Source organism: Phocoena phocoena, chromosome 10 (genome assembly GCF_963924675.1).
Source record: "Phocoena phocoena chromosome 10, mPhoPho1.1, whole genome shotgun sequence".
NCBI lineage: Eukaryota > Metazoa > Chordata > Mammalia > Artiodactyla > Phocoenidae > Phocoena > Phocoena phocoena.
The window spans coordinates 62,386,610-62,406,701 of record NC_089228.1 but is presented as its reverse complement, the minus strand read 5'-3'; the positions used below and the strand labels follow the sequence as shown (position 1 = coordinate 62,406,701).

At 35.5% G+C, this 20,092-nt stretch overlaps 1 protein-coding gene across 3 annotated transcripts in view; it reads right to left on the bottom strand.

Moving 5' to 3' along the window:
• HMGCLL1 (3-hydroxy-3-methylglutaryl-CoA lyase like 1) overlaps window positions 1–20,092 on the bottom strand; it is a 144,091-nt gene that overhangs the window by 67,055 nt on the left and 56,944 nt on the right. For 2 of the 3 annotated variants that reach the window (XM_065885298.1, XM_065885299.1), the window contains exons 2-3: window positions 18,974–19,054; window positions 18,639–18,746 (exon numbers count right to left, since the gene is read on the bottom strand). In XM_065885298.1, coding sequence (XP_065741370.1) covers window positions 18,639–18,746; window positions 18,974–19,054 — 189 coding nt within the window. Of the gene's footprint in view, window positions 1–1,913; window positions 2,010–18,638; window positions 18,747–18,973; window positions 19,055–20,092 lie in introns of all 3 variants that reach the window. The other variant, XM_065885296.1, reaches the window with a different exon arrangement.

Genomic DNA, 20,092 nt, shown 5'->3' with positions numbered 1-20,092 from the left:
TTATTAAAATCGAGGCTAGTAAATGCTTTCTGTTTTTCTTCTCTTCTTACCATCCAACAGAAAAATATTTTTCCAAGTCATCATTTAGATTTTGCTCCAAATTTTCTCCCTATCTCTTAACCTCACTTCCACTGTTTCATACCTTGACTGTGACAACCAAACTCTTGCGTGTCTTAAGACCTTAATCCTCTTGCAAGTCTTCAAATCCAAAATGTCGACCTAATCAATTCTCCCTTTTGCCCCTTTGGCCATCTTCTCTCCTCCCTCCAGGCTTCCCAGTGCTTGTTTTCAACGTCAAGCTTCCTAGTTTTCCAGCTGGATTTTTAAGACTTTCTATTAATATATCTCTAGCACTGTGCCTAGATTCCCCTTTCTCTATGATACCCTATTAATACATTAAGAAAAAAAATTCTGTCATCTCTCCTCCAACATTTTTTTAAAAATACTGGTTTCCACTCTTCCATCCAAAATAAATTTTTAACCTTTAAAATTAAAATTCTGTGGATAAACAAGTTCCTACTGTATAGCACAGGGAGCTATATTCAGTATCTTATGATAAACCATAATGGAAAAGAATATTAAAAAAGAAAAGAGAATATTAAAAAAGAAAAGAATATTAAAAAAGAAAAGAATATTAAAAAAGAAAAAAGAATATTAAAAAAAGACGTATATATATATATATATATATATATATATATATATATATATATATATAAACTGAATCACTTGGCTGTACAGCAGAAATAAACACAACATTGTAAATCAACTATACTTAAAAATTTTTTTTTAATTTAACTAAATTAAAGTACTATTTATTGAACACCTACTATATGCTGGTGTTGTATTTTGTATGCCCTATTTCTAATCCACAAACAATTTTGTAAATGAAGTATTATTATGGCGATTTTATAGATGAGAAAACTGTGGCTCAAAGAGGCTAAAACACTAAGAGGAGGTCTCAAGGCTAGTAAAAGTTCTGGGGCCATGTTTCAAACACAGGCTTGCCTGACTCCCAAGCCAAAGTTTCTCCTATTACTTTCTATGCTACCCTGAGGGTGTACTCTCATATCTTTCTCAAGGTGGTTACATACCCTACTTCTTTAGGACCGGATGACAGCCATATTTATAATTTCTTAAAATGTCTCTGTCTTTCTTTACAATGTGATAAAATTTGTATTAATTCAAATAAAAGTGGTTTCACAAGATACACTAATAGGTGATACACCAACTAGCACCCACAATTTCAACTTCATGCAACCCAGTCACAAATACAAAAATGAAAAATATCCATTAATACCAAAAATAGCTGCTGCTCAACTTTTACAATAAAGCCATGTAAGCATAACACCTCAAACCTTTACTTAAAACTACACTGATTCTTCTAGTATGTGTAATTACGAAAGCTTCTCGGCATATAAATTCCCAAGGCACATAGGATTGGAAGAAACAAACTGGAAGACAAATAAGGAAAGTTGGTAGAGGCAATTCCAAAGACAGTGATTAGCACCATGTAGAGGGTGGGAGCAACAGCAACCTCAGAAAAAGTGACAAAAATAATTATCCACTACAATAACATTAATAATTATAATATTGTATTGGGAAATCTTTGTTATATTTTGTATTCCTTGTTTAAGTGGGGAGCACAAAATATACTTTCAAAAGAATTTCATCAAAATGGGTAATTGTATTTCTATGTTTTAATTCTTGAATGGTTAGACTGGAAGAGCCATTATGTGGAGCATTTTAGTCCCAAAAATGCCACAAGGTCACTGATCTCCATGTACCTGTATTACGGGTATTAGTGATAGTATTTATGCAGGATAACAAGGGAGTCATATCACACCAATTTAACTTTGAAAAGATCTTTACAACAAGACGCATATCAGTTTTAGAAAGATTAGTAGCACACTTACAGCACGGTGGAAACCCTGAAGATTAGGAGTAAGGACAGGATATCGAATTCCTGGATATTGACGAATGCCCTTCATCACTTCAGTGTGATCTGCCATCTTAAATACACAATAGTTATATAGAGATATGGGGCTTGGAATATTCTATCAATCATGTTTTTAGTTTTTCAGGAGGTTATAATAATACAGGCAATTATATTCTATCAATTCATGTTTGAAATAGCAAAATCATGCCAGATAAGTAGTTCTCAATGTCATAAATACATAATAACCAGATCTGGGTGTAACGTCCTCACATAACAGGATCTGTTTAAGTGACTGATAACAGACAGCCAGGAATTCTGAACTCCAGTGTTTTCACGTGACTGATCTTTATTCTCTTCCTTTCATTTTATGGTCAAGACTCCAATACCCCTGATAGTGGGAAGAGTTTGAAAGGCCATAGGCTGTGCATTTACCTTCTGCATGAAAATTTTACGTCCAAATAATTTTTAACATATGAAATTTTACAATATTTAGTAAAGTGTAAATTACACATATCTATTAGAAGAATTTAACAAGGTTGAGACCTTAGTATATTATTGGTTTTAGTTAGTAACAGTCATAATGCTTTACGTAGTTCTATCCTTGAGTTACTATTTGTTCTTGTAACGTGAACAAATAAATACAATGGAGCACACAGCAGGAAACTTATCCTACAAAGACTTTATTTTGTATATTTTCTATGAATCTATTAAAAAAAGCCAACTTTGAATTAAAATATCAAATTTACCAGTTTGCTACGAAGTCTATAATTTAGCCTCCTAGAGCAATAACTGATGATCAAATCCCATAATCATCACATAGAGAAATTACCATTGACATAACCATGAGCTTTGCATATTGAAGAATAATAAATTATGGCATGAACAATAAATATAAGGAATAATATATAAACAATGAAAAGTATACAAAATGAACATGGAGAAAGCTGTAAAAACATGCACCAAACCAAACTTTGTATCTTCAGTATGGGAATGGTTGAGGGAAGACTTGTTTTTTCTCTATATACTTTGACTTGTTAAAATAAGCATGTATTGTTTTTAATTTAAAAGGAAATAAAAGTAAATTAGAGTATAAATGCTTTTATTAGCATAGCTACACATTTTTTTTTAAATGTGAAATGTTACAATATTTACTCTTACTGGTCCATTAGTCTTATTGACTCTGAGTTAAATGCCTGTAGAATTCAATTTAATACTTTCAATGATTATTATTTGGAATAATTAAATGAATTTTTAAATACATTTTAAAATTAAATACTTAAGATGCAAAAAAGCACTTCCCACTGACTGCCATCATGCCTTGTTGACATTTAAGCCTTCATGTTTCATTCAATCCAAACACATTTAATTCTATCTAAAATGTGATTCTTGTTCACTTATTTCTTAGAGATCACAGCCACCATTGCCCGCCCCATAGCTGCATCTTTCACAAAGACCATCCACCACAGACATCTACGATGCATAAAAGCCAAAGCTTATTTTATTCTAAGCCTATTTCACTTTAACCCAGAGGTTTATTGAACATCAGCTGTGTCCAAAGCCCTATGCTAGGCCCTGTGGGAAATATAAACACTGGAAAGTAACGTCCTTGCACTGAGCAATTTGCAATATAGTTGGGGAGATCAAAGAGATGCACTAGGAAAGTTAACAATTCAAAAAATTATACTGGTTGTGAACAAGAGCACAGTTTATAAGAGCTCAGAATGGGGAAAGGTTGGCAGGGCCTATACTAATCTAGGAACGTTTAAAAGAGTATATGGGATAAGAACTACAGTCCCTAATATGACATAATGACATTTTTTTAAAATGGCCACAGCAGTATTTCCAATCCCACATGTTCTTCCAAAACCTCACCGATCTCCATAAAGAAGTGGATGCTATTTATCATCCACTTGAACCTAGGCAGGCTTGTGACTGCTCCAACCAATAGAGCACAGCAAAAATAATGCCATGTGAATGATGAGGCTAGCTTATGAAAAAGGATAGAGCTTCTATATGGCTTTCTCCTTGCCGGGAGCCACCATGGGAAAGTCAGCTGATCTGCTCTGAGAAAAACTAGCTCCTGCAGAGCAGCCACAGGAAGAGGCCCACATGGAGAGTCCCACGTGAAGAGGAGGTGAGCACCCGGCCAACAGTCAACACTAATCCTAATCCTAAACTTAACCCTAACCATAACCCTAACCCTAACCCTTAAACTTGTGATTGAAGGAGCTCCAGGTGATTCAGCCTGAGGCCCCAGACTCTGTGTACCAGAGACAACTTTGCTCCTGTACCCTGTTCAAATTCTGACCCTAAGATTTGATGAGCATGGCAAATGTTTATTGACACCACTAAATTCTCAGATAATTCATTACAAAGCCATAAAGGCTGAAACACTGAAAAATCAATAGGGCTGGAAAAGAGGAAGAGGTGGGTGTAGCAGTAGGAATACACTATCCAGCTAGAAAAGATTATTGGTAAACAATCAAGAAATAGATTATAAATTAAGACAGGGGGCCACACACTTTGATGTGTCTTGAGTTAGGTTCACATTATTCTAAAAATTCAGGATTTATTGTGAAGACAATAGACAGCCATGAAGAGGGGGTGCTGAATTAGCAAGGGAAGACTGGGATAGATGCAGTATTTTAGAACGATTAACTTGGGAGAGGTGCAGAGGGTAGTCAAGAGAAAAGAGAGGCAATTCTCAGGCAATGGTGAGGATGCAGCTTATGACAGGTTCCATTGCACTGAAATGGCACTGGGAATGGAAGTACCAGAGAAAAATTAATAGGACACAGTGGCTGGTAGTATAAGGAAGGTGACTTTAATCAAAAATGTAATCCTCACTCTTTTATAACTTCTTTTAAAAATAGTTAACATTTGTGCAGATTTCAACATAGTTCTTGATTATATATCCAGTTTGTGTCTGAGGCTAGAGTGTGAGCTCTGTCTCTCTGTCTCTGTCTCTCTGTGTGTCTCTCTCACACACATATATATGCAAACATGCACTCACAAATTATCATAAAAAATTTAGAGCACTTATTTCTAATTTCAATCAGAAAGACAAGTAAAGTTACTGCTAGTTTTAGGACATTGTAATGAAATCTAAAACACTCTTACTAGAGAATAATGTTCATTGATATTACTAATACTTATGTCTAACTAAACACAGTATGCTTATTTATGAGACACATTTACATTAACATGATAACAGAAATCAATAAAGAGTGCTTCTCAAACCAATATGCAGTTAGAGAATAAGGTGTGGCAGTGCATCACAGCATGAAGGAGACAAGACAAATTTTAATCTTCAAGAAATATAGGCCATATTAACCTGTAAGTGAGTATTTCACTCTATATGTAGTTTAACAAAAATCTTGAATCGTTATGTAGAAATTTATGTAATTAAACTGTGACTTAATAGATATTTCAATCAGCAGAACTAGAAAATAAGCAGAGATGACAGTAACCAAATTCCCAGGTCATGAAAGCTAAACTTTGATAATCATTGAAATTAATGAAATTATGATAAATACATTAATTAGAATCCAACAAATCAGAACATTTTCCTTTTTAAAAACAGCCACACTATAATGAGGTCATTTAAGGCATAATAGTATTCTGGCTAAATTGGGTCAATAAAGACAATTATGTAAAGAGCTTTAGGAAATCATGATAGGATATAATTTTATTACACTGAATAAAGTAGAGCAGGTTTCAATTAAAAGTATAAAATCCTTGCTTTACTTTATTTTTTTACTCAGAGAGTTTATATTATACTTCAATCTTGATGTTATTTTAATGTCTAAAGTCTAACTATTAGTCAAACAATAATAGAACTATTCCTTTACAGTACTATTTTGACATCTTAACAAAATCTTTCTACATCTGGTTTGAATTAACATATTTTTAAGATTTTGCTGTAACTTTTCATTTAAGATCATAAAAATTCCCATTATTTGGTTAGTAACAGGATTTGCCATCATCTGGCCATGGTGTGGGAATGGCCATACCTACCTAGCCAATCAAACAGGCTATACCATGGTGAATCAATTGTTCTAGGTATCCAAATTTTGATATGGATTCAAATAGTCACAATAATTGTGCAATAATTTGCAAGCATCTTAAAGATATGCAAAGCATCACAAAAATTAGAATGTAATTTTTAGAGCTTTTATTTAGAGCTTTTATTTTACTTGCTACTAACTCTATCATGGGGTGATTATATTTGGACACTCCACATTACACATATGTAGACATTTTACTAATACTTTGTCATTATCTGAATATAATAATCTCTCCTAAATATTTATGCTTTCAATGTGTTCTCCAGACAACAGCAATGGCTAAAATATAGTTTAAGCGTTGTTAAGTGCTCATCCGAATTCCCTGAGATTATTGGAATTTCAAAATAATGCATATGAGTATATATTTTACAAATAGACTATAAAATTTGTCATTGGTGGATACAAAAGCTAATTTTAAAATATCGTGAGACCTTAAAAATGGACTTTTTAAATGCCCTTCAATGTTTGAATATTGACTCATTTCAACATTTTATACACTTACAATATATCTAACATTATGGCATTAAAAAATGATGCAGAGGCAGTCCATATACATATAATACACAGGCTAGTGGTGGGAAATGTGTGTGTATGTGTGTGTGTGTACATACCAAAAATACAAAATAATACAAATGCCATGTGATCTGAAGTTCTATGAAGCAGGTAAGGAGGTATTTTTCTTTGCAACCTAAAGTAGAATAATGACAAATATTTAAGCTAACCCTTATCTAGGCCAAATGTAAATAACTCATGGGCATGTTTTTTAAAGGAGCAAAATATTCATAGTTTAATGGAGTAAGACTATGCATAAAGTATGAAATTATTAAAAAATAGTCATAAAGCACAACTATTCATATATTATATATGCAAATATAATTTCTATGATAAATTATACTCTAGTATACTATAAAAGGAAAGGGTTTAATAAGCCCAAACTTAAAACATAATTGTTTATTTAAATTCTTCTGATAATTATGGAGATATTCTATAGAGATTAATTTTTAAATTCATACCCTTCTTTCATTTTCGAGTCCAATGAAATGAAAAGTAAAAGTATCTATACCCTTTACCTCTCTTCTGAATAACAGTTGATAGAGAAAACAAAATATTCATTGAGTAAATTTTGTTCAGTTCCAACTGAATATATGTTGTGTGAGACGTTCATTTAGAATCTAATCACTGATGAACATTTTTTTTTCCTTTTCCCAGAACAAGTATAATTACAAAGATATCACATTGTTCAGGTCACTAAGTTCCAGGGGTGCATTTACTATAATTTTTTTTTATGTGAAAGTCTCACACACGTGTATGACACATAAAACTTTTTCCTTTATGATTTTAACTCAGTAAGAGTGAGTCAATAAGGAGAATGCAAACTTCCTGAGAGGAGTTGAGTTGTTTTGCATCACCACAGAAATTATTCAACACATCATGGTGGCGCTGGTGAGGCACCTGTATTGTGTGATGGAGTAGAATTACTCAGAGTTGAAGTTAGCACTGTTTTTAAATGGCAAATGTGTTTAGAGTAGAATCTAAAATCCATGTAATCTAAAATCCAGGTAAGATACTCCAACTTTTTTTTTTTTTTTTTTTTTTTTTTGCGGTACGCGGGCCTCTCACTGTTGTTGCCTCTCCCGTTGCGGAGCACAGGCTCCAGACGCGCAGGCTCAGCGGCCATGGCTCACGGGCCCAGCCGCTCCGCGGCATGTGGGATCTTCCCGGACTGGGACACGAATCCGTGTCCCCTGCATTGGCAGGCGGACTCTCAACCACTGCGCCACCGGGGAAGCCCTCTTCAAACATTTTTAACCACCATGAGAGGGACAGTTTCTGTAGAAGAAGAAGTAGACAGAGATGGAAAGGATGAGGAGAATCACCCAGTGAGTGGGGGAGAAGGGACGGGACCCTGTCTGACTGTAAAGCACACTCTCTAAATCCTCTTTGTTAAGCACATCCTCCATATTGTCTAAATATCTTCAAAAATCTCTAACTTTTGTAAATTTTACTGAAACACACGACCAGGTGAGCACATTGCTAGGGCCCCATCCAGGGTCTTGGGAGGAAACTGTACAAATATTTTGTGGTAATTTTTCTGTCTGTATCGTATATTGAGGTTCTAAATAAAGTTTCATCCAGGGTGAAAAAAGTTCCATTGATTAAAGAAAAATAATAACATTTCGGAGACTCCAAGCCTGGTTGAAATTTCCTACCTCGCTCTTAGTCATATCATCAAGATAGTTAAGAATCTATCTGAAATAAAGATCTATGGTGTCTACAGTATTTCTTCTCCTTACCATTTGAGTTCAGTTTGGCATGTCTTATTCTTGGTATATCCATAATATTTCTGGGTATATGTATTTTTATAAAGTCTCTGCTAAATAAACCATCTTAAATTTTGCCAGGAAATAGATTTATCCTCATGGACCTATAACCCTCACTAATACACTGTGTTGAATAATTTTTTAAAAATATATTTGAAGGATTTTTTTACCCCACTCTCACCCAGGACAGCATTCAGATCTCTTCAAAATGAGCAGACAATATCAGAAGGTGTTTGCATACTATCTCCACTGGCTAGATGATATCTCATTTATGGTAATACTTTTCCTTATGCAGCAGGAAGGATGGATACAGGACGTGTCATTTCTTCAACACATGCCACAGATTACTATACAAATGTAAATAATGTGGTTTCAGAACCTATAACTCAAAACTCAATTTGAGCAGTAACTCCTCTTAAAGGTACACATTCGTAAATTCAGCCATGAGAAAAAAAATGGGACTAAGCACCCTTCCTGACAGCCATAAGTGAAAACGCTCTACCCAGCCATGAATAGCTTATAGCCTGGGTACTCCAACCCTGTCTCATTCACAGACTCTTTCCACAAACCCCATATATCTTAGCCTCAGTAGCACAGAGGAAATCTTGGTCTGCTTGATGAAGTAAGACAGTTTTAATAAATCACAGTCTTACAATAATAAACACAGGAAATCTCTGGAAAATTGAACATCTAGTTTTTTGTTTTTTTTTTTTTCTACCCAGTACCCTGTCTTGGCTGCCACTGCTAAAATGGTCTGACACCATACTCACAAAACTTCTTAAGTCCAGAAGGCTAAAAACTAATTTGGGCTGTGTATAATTTCCTGTGCTTCCTTATTCAACATTACCTTTGTGTTCTAAGGGCCTCTGTACCGCCCTCTATGGGAAGGAATGTGCAGGCTTCTCAGGAGTGACCCAAGCAAGTAGCATACATGACCCACACTCTTTTACTGTGAAACCTGCAAGCCATTTTCATCATAATCTATTAATGTCTACAAATATTCATTTTTAAATTATAAAATAAACGCAATCTACCCAATGGATTTGTGGGTTATACACTAGGAGACAAATGTTCCAGACAGAGAAACCAGAGTCATCTTATTCAATAACATTTCCCGTTTCCTAAGGCAAACATAACAAATATGCATTAGTGATTCTTTGTTTGGGTCAATGCCTTTGGTGACCACCCTCCTGGTCGTCCCATGTCAAAACAATCATGTTCCCAACATGACTCTGAAGTAGGGGCAAGAAGTCTCAAAGCTCCCAGTATAATTTTCTTTCCATTCAACTGTGTTGCCTCTCATATATCATGCCTTTGTGTTTGTTAATAACACTGTCAACAGTGTTATTTCTCATGCATGGGAGCAGAAGTGACTTTTAAAATACTGTGTCTAATTGTATTCATTCTCGATGACTGTAAATGGACTTTCCCCTCTATACTTACACTTCCTTCTGGAAGCCCCACTGCCCACAGTGGAGAGCTGCGCTGGTGAGCAGAGGGGAAGCTTGGGAGGTTTGAGGCAGACCATCTCACTGGCAATAAGAGAGCGCTGTGGCAAAAAAGTTCTTGTTATGCTGGCAAGCAATGCAGTCACAATAGCCTGTAAGATCTAACTGCAATGATTTGACATCATATGGCTCTGAAGAGCTCTGTCTGGCTAAGCACTACAGAAGACAAAACTTGAAAAGCCTGGACAGACAACCTCTTAAAGATAAACTGTTGAACATATTTGGATTCCTAGGTTCTATTTTATGACAGCTCATTTACAGATATTCACTTGATTTTATAACCCCATTATATGAGTCAATTTTTTTTTTAGTGATTTCATTCTTATTACCCATTTTAACTTTACAATTGGATCATTATACAGATATTGCTATCAACCACACATTATTCAATTTTTGATTACAAAAAAGAATTCAATGCAGTGTTTAACAGAGACACAATAAAAGCAGTGAATGGGTGAATAAATGAATGGAAAGAATCCAAGGCATAAAGGATGAAAATACTTTGCCAAATCATATCAGAAATAAGTAAGAGTCAGGTCTCAGATTTTCTGTCAGAAAATGTGTATGTTGTTATTTCTAACCAGATGCAATGATGTCACTGAAAGCTCAGGAAACCTACAACCTGGAGGACTTGTGAAGAAATAACTATTTTGGGACTACTAAGAAATATGTTTCTTACTATATACTATAAGCCGAATTCAATACATGATGCATCGGTCTTGACTAAGAACAGTGTTAAAATTTCTTGATAGTCCCACATCACAGCAGTACAAGGTCTGGAGTAAGTAGTATTAACGCTCTCAAGTTGTTAGTGTGAATTTGCTTCAATATGTTGATATTTCAAAGAGTACTTAATTTAGTTTATAAAGCAAACAGGAATGTGAGTGCCTAGAACAATTAAAGCAGCTCAGTTTTAAACTCTGAACTTTTGCCTTTACAAATTTGAAGTTATCCAAGATATTTATAAAATGAACAGCATTCTTCAAAAGAATGTCCTATACATTGACGATGAACAAATAGCTAAAATTCATAGATGTTACAGAATATTCTATTATTCTAAAAATATAATTCCAATCAGCCTTTAATTTGATAAATTGGAGATTCAGGATAAATGAATTTGGATAAAAATTTTTAAGTATAAGAATGTAAATGTTTTATATTTACTCTAAGTGAATAATATACATTTGTATTCCTTTTATTTTATCAAATATGGAAGAAGTGAAATGTTAGCATATATATGTCTCATTAATGTGTCAGTTTGAAATATAAAACTAACCTATTGCTTAATATTATTTTTGGAATGTAATGTTACTTCTAGCATTCAGATTTATCTAATTTCCAATGTTTACTATTCCATATGACTCCTAGAGAACTTTCCAGCAATTTAACCAGGCAATATTAGATCAGTGTGCGTGTAGTGTGTGTGTGTGTGTGTGTCTGTCTGTCTGTCTGTCTGTGTGTATATCTAAAAATTAGGAAAAAATACTTTATTTTTATTTTTAAAAATTAACTGGAATAATAATTCTTTATAAACATATCAACAAAGCATGTCTTTTAAAACCATAATCAATTTAAAAATAATTAGTATATGTTTCATTTTCCGTGTTCAACGTACAAGGATCATGAATTCTTAAAAACAAGTGCTGCTTGGCATACTTAAAACTTATGATCAAAACAGTCCACATTTAATCTTAACACTTTAAACTTTAAACCTGGTTTTCACTAATGGCTGTGATTCTTCCTGTGAGAGTCATAACCGTGGCACCCAGGAAATACTTTAGTTCCTTGGAGTCTGGTCCACAGGACAAACCCTGCTTCTCTTAAAGTGGATTGCATGTTAAGTGGCTTAGTCAGGAGTTATATCAATGGAATTAGTTTATAGTAAAATAAGATTGACAAACTAATCAGCATAATGCAGAAAATGCCATTAAAAAGTTAGAATCCAGTCTTTCTGTGCCAAACTGTACTCTATTCAGCTTTTATGCAATTGTATTATATGCAAGACCTTTCAAACTGTCGCTGCATACTGATAATTCATGGTCCAATTTTAATATAATTTTAATCATATACAAAAATGGAATTTTCATATGATCAAAATGCCTTTGAAAGTTTCTTTCTTTCATGGGTAAACTTAGACAAAATTTGATAAACACAATATAATTGAATAAAAATTGAGATAAAGTATTTTATTTGAACACTTTTGGTACATTTCATAAATCTAAGAACCAAAACAAATTTTTAGTCAAAATGTAATTGATCAGATTAAGCAATTAGAAAAGCAGTGCATGCTGAGCATAGTAAATCTTTGAGTAGAATCATAGTTTTTGGCCTCATGGGGAAAAAAGTCTAAAAAAATATTGAATTATACCCTATGATGTGAAAAAAATAAGAAAATCTAACCAGTAGAATTGTGACATTATTGCTTTTCGTTATAAACTTTGCTTTTTTCTTTGCACACAGAAGTGAAATTACATCTTAGGTCGAGAATGAGTTACTGTTGAATGCCAAGTAATATGTACAGTGCTAGCAACTCATTTTTTTTCCAATTTTGTTCCAAAGTATAACCTTAAACAAGTTCAAAAAGAAAAAACATGTAGTGCTCACCATCCTAATAAAAAGAAGAAAACATTTTCATATTTCCATGTTCTTTTCTGAGAGAGACAAAGGTGTTTTAAAAATCTGTGACTATGCTTTAGGCAATTTGCATGCCCTCTGTGACAACAGTAGCAATGACGTAATTGAAGGATGGAGCCACTTTAAAATATTGCATTTCATGTTAATCACTCAAATACCAACCTGACTCCCATGTGAGGCAACACAATTGTATATAGGGAGTGGATAGGAGTCAGGTAAACATTAGCAGCCCTGAGAGTACTAAAATATATATATATTTTTTTGGAATTTGGGGGTTTCACAATACAGAACCTGCTTTTCTATCAGCTGTATTTATTCTTTAATTATCAGTAAGAAAAAACACATGCAGAACTAGATTAATTACTAGATCATTTTAAAAAACATAAGTGTCACAGATTAGAAAAATGGCTCCAATGATATCTCCCCACCCATGTGCTCCTCTACAACGCCCCTCCCCAGTCAAGAGGTGGCATGGATCCCCTCCCTTTGAAACTGGGTGGCTTTGTAACTACATCAACTAATATGGTATGGAAAAGTGATGCTAGAAAATTTATAAGGCTTGGCTATGAAAGGCATACCATGTTTGCTTGTCTCTTGCAACACTCACCTTTGCAACTCTAAATCACCATGTGATATCCTAACTAGCCTATCTGGGTGAAAGGACTCCTGTAACCCCACGAAATGGGAACTGCGGTCTTGTAAATTTCACCAGGCTCCTCTCTGGCCGATGGCAGAGGGCAACTCCTCTAGGATATAGGGGATGAGACTCGCAGAAGATGAAATTACCTTGCCAAGGACACTGTGCCTTATAAACAAAAGAATTCCGGGGCTCTCCCCAGAAGCTCTCCACACCAGTTCTTCCACTTTCTCTCTCCTTCAGTCACGCTCACACACACACACACACACACACACACAAACACACACACACACAAACATCTCTGCCAAATTACCCCCTTCCTTGCCTCTTCACACACCCATCCCCCTCAAAAAGAGCAGAACAAGAAAAAGAAGCCAGGGGGCGCTCAGGAGCAGAAGCTACTGTCTCCTGCACCTCATCCATGTAAATCTAAGTCTTAAAACTTCAATCCAGTAAATGTGTTTTCATTACCGATAAAGCATTAATTGCATCACCACTAAAAGGAGGGCAAGGAAAAGTTTACACATTCCTTCCTGCTTACACTGTGCTTGGGCCATATTTTTAAGTGTTAGACTGATTGGTAAATAATTTTTACAGCCTTTTATGTATATTTCTTTCTACTTTACAGAGAAAATCTATTTCTGCCCCTTGCTGATGTGGCCAGACTTGGGACCTACCCATTCCAAAAGTTAAAAGTTAATGAGACAGAGAGCAAATATTTATAACTGAGACTTTGTATACGACAGACATAAACATACAGTGTCTTGTACTTTTCATGTATTCTTATTTTTAAATAAATGGTATTCAGTTTAATCACTCATGTGAATGAACGTGTTTAAAACCAAATGGCTACATTAAAGATAATGGAAAACTCTAGCTCACCTTCAAAAATTATTGTATTTATAATGATTTAAAAGGCTCATTACTGAGAGCCACATTCCAAAGTTGCAGTAAACCCATCGAGTTTTTATAAACACATTTTCTTTCTACTCTTACTGCTGTTCGCTCCACTGAAGTGAGGGGCTATGTGGACTCATTTCAAATGTCCTTAGATTATATGTCACTCTAAGGAAACCCTTTTTCCAGATAAGTTGTAAAGAACATGTATTTTTTAATGGCAAGTATTTTATCATTTCTGGCCATTTAGATTATAGGTGTGGGATCCTGTTTTATATGGCACCCTGCTACTGTGGAACTTTTCTTTCAGCTGCTTTAGTTAAAAAAGCTGTTGCCAAACAAAACAGTAGGAGGGAAGCTGTAAAAACGTTTTGAAATGCTAAAAAAAGAAATAAGTGAGCAAGCAGCAATCTAAACATAAACCGGAGGACTCTTCCCATGACCCACGTTTAAGGGAAAGAAACAGAAGAAGATGCAGAGAATTAACAGAATACCAATTTCGAGCCACATCCAGGATCTTTAGAAGGATTAGAAATTATTCAGAAAATTACATGTAAGCTGGTGCACTAAAATCATTCTGTCACAAATCTCAGACATTACTCTGAGCTACACGAGCCTGGTGTCATGACATTTTCTCAAAAAATGAGAGGTCATAGAACCTGGAAAAGAATACATTTATGTATAACTGAATCACTTTGCTGTCCACCTGAAAATAATACAACGTTGTAAATCAACAATACTTCAATAAAAAATAAATTAATTTTTTTTTTAAAAATGAGAGGTTATAATATAAAAGTTCAAATTACCATTATGAGTTAGTTCTGTTGATTTAAGGCCTTTTTCGTTAGCAACAGAACAATGAAATTGGCAGTTACATAATGAGATAACCTCCAACCACAACAATAGAAAAGGCTCACTCAGGCAAGCTCAGTGAAATCTAGAATCCAAACACCACTATAGAAAAACAAATTGTAAAACATGGGATGCTCTCAAGACTGTTCTTTGAAAAACCCTTGATGTGCTATGTAATATGTGACCAGTATAACTTTGGAAGTTCAATTCGATATTATCTTTGATCCAGGCACACTGCTCTTTTACAGATATGTGATTTATTTAAAACACTCCTTTTTCTTTTTTTTTTTTTTTGACTTGGAATGCATGTAACCAGATGAGTATTAAAAGTGAAATATATAACATATTCCTTAGTATTTGAAGGATGAGTACCTTTATTTTCTTTTCTTTCCGAGCCAATATTTAAACTAAACACATACTTCAATCTTTAAGAAAAAGGCTGTTTATCCCAGAGAAGGTAACTGAAATGCATGGAACCCGGAATAAGTCAGTCAGTTGTCTGTCGGTCAGGCATACGCTCAGATAACACTGATGAGCCTGGTTGGGGCCAGGTGCCCTGGACTCTGGGCATCCACAGACAGGGACCCATTCATGGGCTTTATTGCCCTAAACCCTCCCAGGCTGCAGGCTTCATTGTTGGGATTCCCAAGGTTCAAGGAGGTTAAGTCACTTACTCCAGCTCCAGACAGAGTGTAGACAGAACACAGAACAGAGGTACCTCTGCCCTGCCACAGCTGTCCTCACGAGCTTGTGGAGAATTCCGTCAGTTATTCAATAATACTTTGAGCCTAGGCTGAGTTCATTACATCTCAATAGATTAAGTCAATGAATCATGTTATTTTATAGTCCCATCAAATGTATCTACTTCCTGTGAGGCCAGAAGGCATTTTCCTATTACTGCTCACAGAGGGACGGCCTTCCCTTTGTTTTGTCCCTTTTTTCTTTTAAGTAGCTGTTCAAGGAGAAGAGTGGCTCTCTGCAAGGGGCTCTAGTCTCATCCTTTGAAATGTCCCGGGGTGTGTCCTAGATCAGACTGAAGAATAATCCATCAAACAATTCCAGTACTGTGGAATAAGAGAATTTCCTGAGCATCACTGTGGTAAAGAGGCGTATTTTGTAGGCAGCTTCACAAAACCATTGGGAAATAAAAGTATCTTGAAAAGGACTAGGAAAATATAAAATCTGAAATATAACTTTGGTTGGTCATCATTAATGTTACCTGTCCTCCTTCCTAAACTTTACTCTGAAATTACACCAGCATATCCAGTTTCTCTCCAACAATAATCAAATATGTGAAAAGAGCATTAACTAAATCAAATAAAGAGGCAATGTCATGAAGACTTAAAGATGATAAAGGGTCTCACATGACAGCTAGTAAAATAATAATAGTTCACATTTTACAAAATGACAAGTCAAAGAAATATGTCTAGTCTCATCAAGCTGTTTGTGTCTTCTTAAGGAAAATATTTGTGGCCTTCGTAACACAAGACCAAATACATGATCAAAAAGTAAGAGTCACTTGTCCATGCCAGAGAATTGAGCCATGTTATTATGGTTTCAGCTGATGGATTCATTATTCATGTCACGATATTTATTGAGCACCTACTTACTGCACCAAGCACTGGGGATACAAGTGATGAACAAGAGAGACACGGTCACTACCTCCATAACTCTCAGAGTCTGGGAAGCAGATCATCAGACAATATTTATAAAAAATATATAGGATTATATACAGTGGCAACTGGGATGAAGAAAAGTGATTGTTTTGAGGAGAAATCAAAGTAACCCTGATATTTGAATACTGACTCTGTGAAAAGTGATGTATTACTAATACTATTAATCCTTTTGTGGTTTCTGTTGTTTCCAATACCTTGTAATTAAAAGGGCTTTAATGTTTTAAGCCTTCTTACACCATCTTGCTATAACTTCAGGGCAGTGTAGAAACTGAGATGTACATAAATGAATATAGATAAAGTGCTGTATAGCTACAGAGTCAGGATGTAAGTAGGAACAAGAGGCAGTTTGGCTTCCCAGGAGCTTCTGCAAAAGGAAGTAGGGCCAGGTAAAGAGACCTTGAACCTCAGGCCAGGTTTCCAGACTTTTTTAACAAGGAGAAGGAAGGTTCTAAAGAACTGGGGTTGTGAGTTTGGGGAGGCTAGTATTTCTGGGAGATTATCTTAGAAGCAATAGGCAAAATACATAAGGAAGGGAGAAACAGTGCTTAGGAATATCATTGAAGGGACTATCTCAATAATTAGTCCATAAGTGTATGGATTACTAATACATCCATGGGATTGAAAAGAAGAGACTCAGGAATAGGCTCTCCTGAGGAGGAAGAATTTTTGTAACTGACCAGTAACTGGTCAGTAACTGACCAGATATAAAAGACTTTTGAGAATTCAAATTCAAGATTCCCTAAGGAACAGTTAGGCTATGAGCATAAAGTAGGATCAACAATGATGAGTCTGACTTTGAACCTGCTGAGTTTCAGGTGCTAATGGCACATCCGGCTGAAACTTATCAGAGAGGACAGGACTGGAAATATAGAATTGTCATCCGTTCAGAAGCAACTTTTGATTTTGGAAGGGTTGGCAAAGAGGAAAGCACAGGCAGAGAAAATTACTAAAGAATCTCAAGGGAACCTTAAACTTGGTGGTGGGGAAATGATTGTCAGGGGTGACAAAAAGAGCAATGGAGGGGGATAAGTGAAGGAGGATTATAGAGGAAACCAAGGGAATCAGATGAAGAAGTAATCAGTGAAGTTAAGCGCTGGGCAGAGACTGAAAGATCCAAGGAATGAGAACAGGGTCCAAGGAATCCAGGGATCCAGGGAATGAGAATTGGATTGGGAAAGGAGTGGGGGGGTGTCACTGTTTGCTAATTATTAATCACGTTTCAAAGATCAGGGCCAAGTCTCAGAAGTGATGATTGCTGCCATATGCCAGACAACTCTGGATAAGGCTCTATCCTCTTCAAGAGAAGATTCTGGATGACTACCTTTGCCTTGTCTTTGAAGAATACATATATTTTCATCAATATATATGAATATATATAACCCTCTAGCAAATATAAGCATTAAAAAAGAGAGAGCATGTCTACATTTCTCACTGCTTAAAATAGGATTATAATGGGGAAGGTATCAGGCAACACTCAGCATTACTTCCTTCTAACAGACGAAAAAGATAAATCACCTGGAGATACTCAGATCACTCATAAAGTCAGTAAAATGGTAAATGGAGGACAGGACCCTAAACTGCTATTAAGAGTCTTAGCTTCTACTCATTATATCAGACCATACACTCTTGCAGGTTTAGGATGGAGTTCCAAATAACTTCTTTTGTTTTTGTTTTTGTTTTTTGTTTTTGCGGTACGCGGGCCTCTCACTGTTGTGGCCTCTCCCATTGCGGAGCACGGGCTCCAGACGCGCAGGCTCAGTGGCCATGGCTCATGGGCCCAGCTGCTCCGCTGCATGTGGGATCTTCCCAGACCGGGGCACGAACCCGTGTCCCCTGCATCGGCAGGCGGACTCTCAACCACTGTGCCACCAGGGAAGCCCCAAAATAACTTTTTAACAACTAAGTCCAAATAACTTTTTAGGACTTAATTTATATATTTCATTAAAGAGGTTTTTCTTTAATTGTATCTTAATGCATGGGCTAATAATTACTAATATGCTATGCTCTTACAAAATATATCAGGCTAATATCACAATGTATATCACACTGTTCACTAAATCTTGTCAATGTTGAATTAAGAATCTAGTTAAGGAATTATGGATTTGCATACCTGTGGTATCCATCGGGAAGACACAAAGCTTGTCACTTCTATTACAGGCAAGCCAGTTTGGGAAAGTTGATTGATAAATTCAATTTTTATATCTGTAGGAACTATAATCTAAGAAAACATTAAGAATTATAAGTAATTTGCATAAATTATTTATTGAAGCATAAACAGAAAATTAATTCCTAACTGAAAGCAAATACTATTTAAGATTTATAAATTCAAGTAGCAACTAAGAACAAATGTAATCATCTAACATATGAAATCCATATGTCTTTAGATTCAATAAATATTTAGATTTAGCATTTTTAAAAAACTGTGTAAAATTAATATCAAGTTACCTTTTCATTCTGCAATCCATCTCTAGGTCCAACTTCTACTATTTTCACATATTCAGGGAGTCCAGATGGCTGGGATGATTCCTAAAATGAAAAATACAAGGCAAGAAAAAGAGATAACAGGTCATCAAACTTGTTTACTTGAAAAGTCAAACTATTTCACTTTGTTGGATTAAGTTCTCACCCTGGAAAGTTAAGAAAGGTAAGAAATTGATATAATGATATAATCCAAATACCAAGTTTATGTTATTAGCAACATGAGGTCATTTTTTTTTACAACCCAGTGATATTCAGTCTAATTATGATTAAAATCCAAAAGATGAATTTCAAAGATAAAACTGCGGAGAAGGTGACTTACTCAGAATCTAAAGAGACAATCTGCTGAGTAATTCTATGCGTGATGATAAACGTACCATTGTTAGAGTTCACTAAGAAATTAGATCTTTGTATTAACAGACTTCTACCAGCCACAATCATCCAGATGCCATACCCTGAACTTGCCAAGTATGAATTCAGTTTTCTGGCCTGTGTCAGAGAATAAGATGTGTTGTTTATTTCTTGTCTGTGTCACACAGCACAAGCAGCATCTAAATGCAGCTTCCTAAAGGACAAACTCCCCCGAGGAGGACCTAATCCTTGATATTCCCCTCTGTTCCTAAACTAAGTATTATGGTCACATCATGTTTAGAAGGACACTAGTTTGAAACAGGAAAAATGGAAACTGACTTTCTCAACTTCATATTGCAGTTAAAATCAGCAGTAGGCTACATCTTTCCAGACTGGACAAACATAACCTCCTGGTATCTCTGAGCCCAGTTAAGTGTGGGTAACCAATCATCAAGGTCTTCTAATGGATAGCTGATGGAACTGACCCAGATCAGCATGACCTGTACTTCAAAGTTATTTTTTTGTCTTGCCTTTCATAAAGGATGATGACTGTGGGCTGACCAGTTTTCATTGTCTCACTCTGTCCTTGTAATAATCACAGGCATACACCGATAAAGTGGCTATTTTGGATGCACAACCCAGTTTGTTTCCACCACACAGCACAATGCTCCCTGCCCTTTCTAGGGTCCATAGCTGTTACCTGGTTTTATTAGCATTCTGTGTTAATTAACTCAG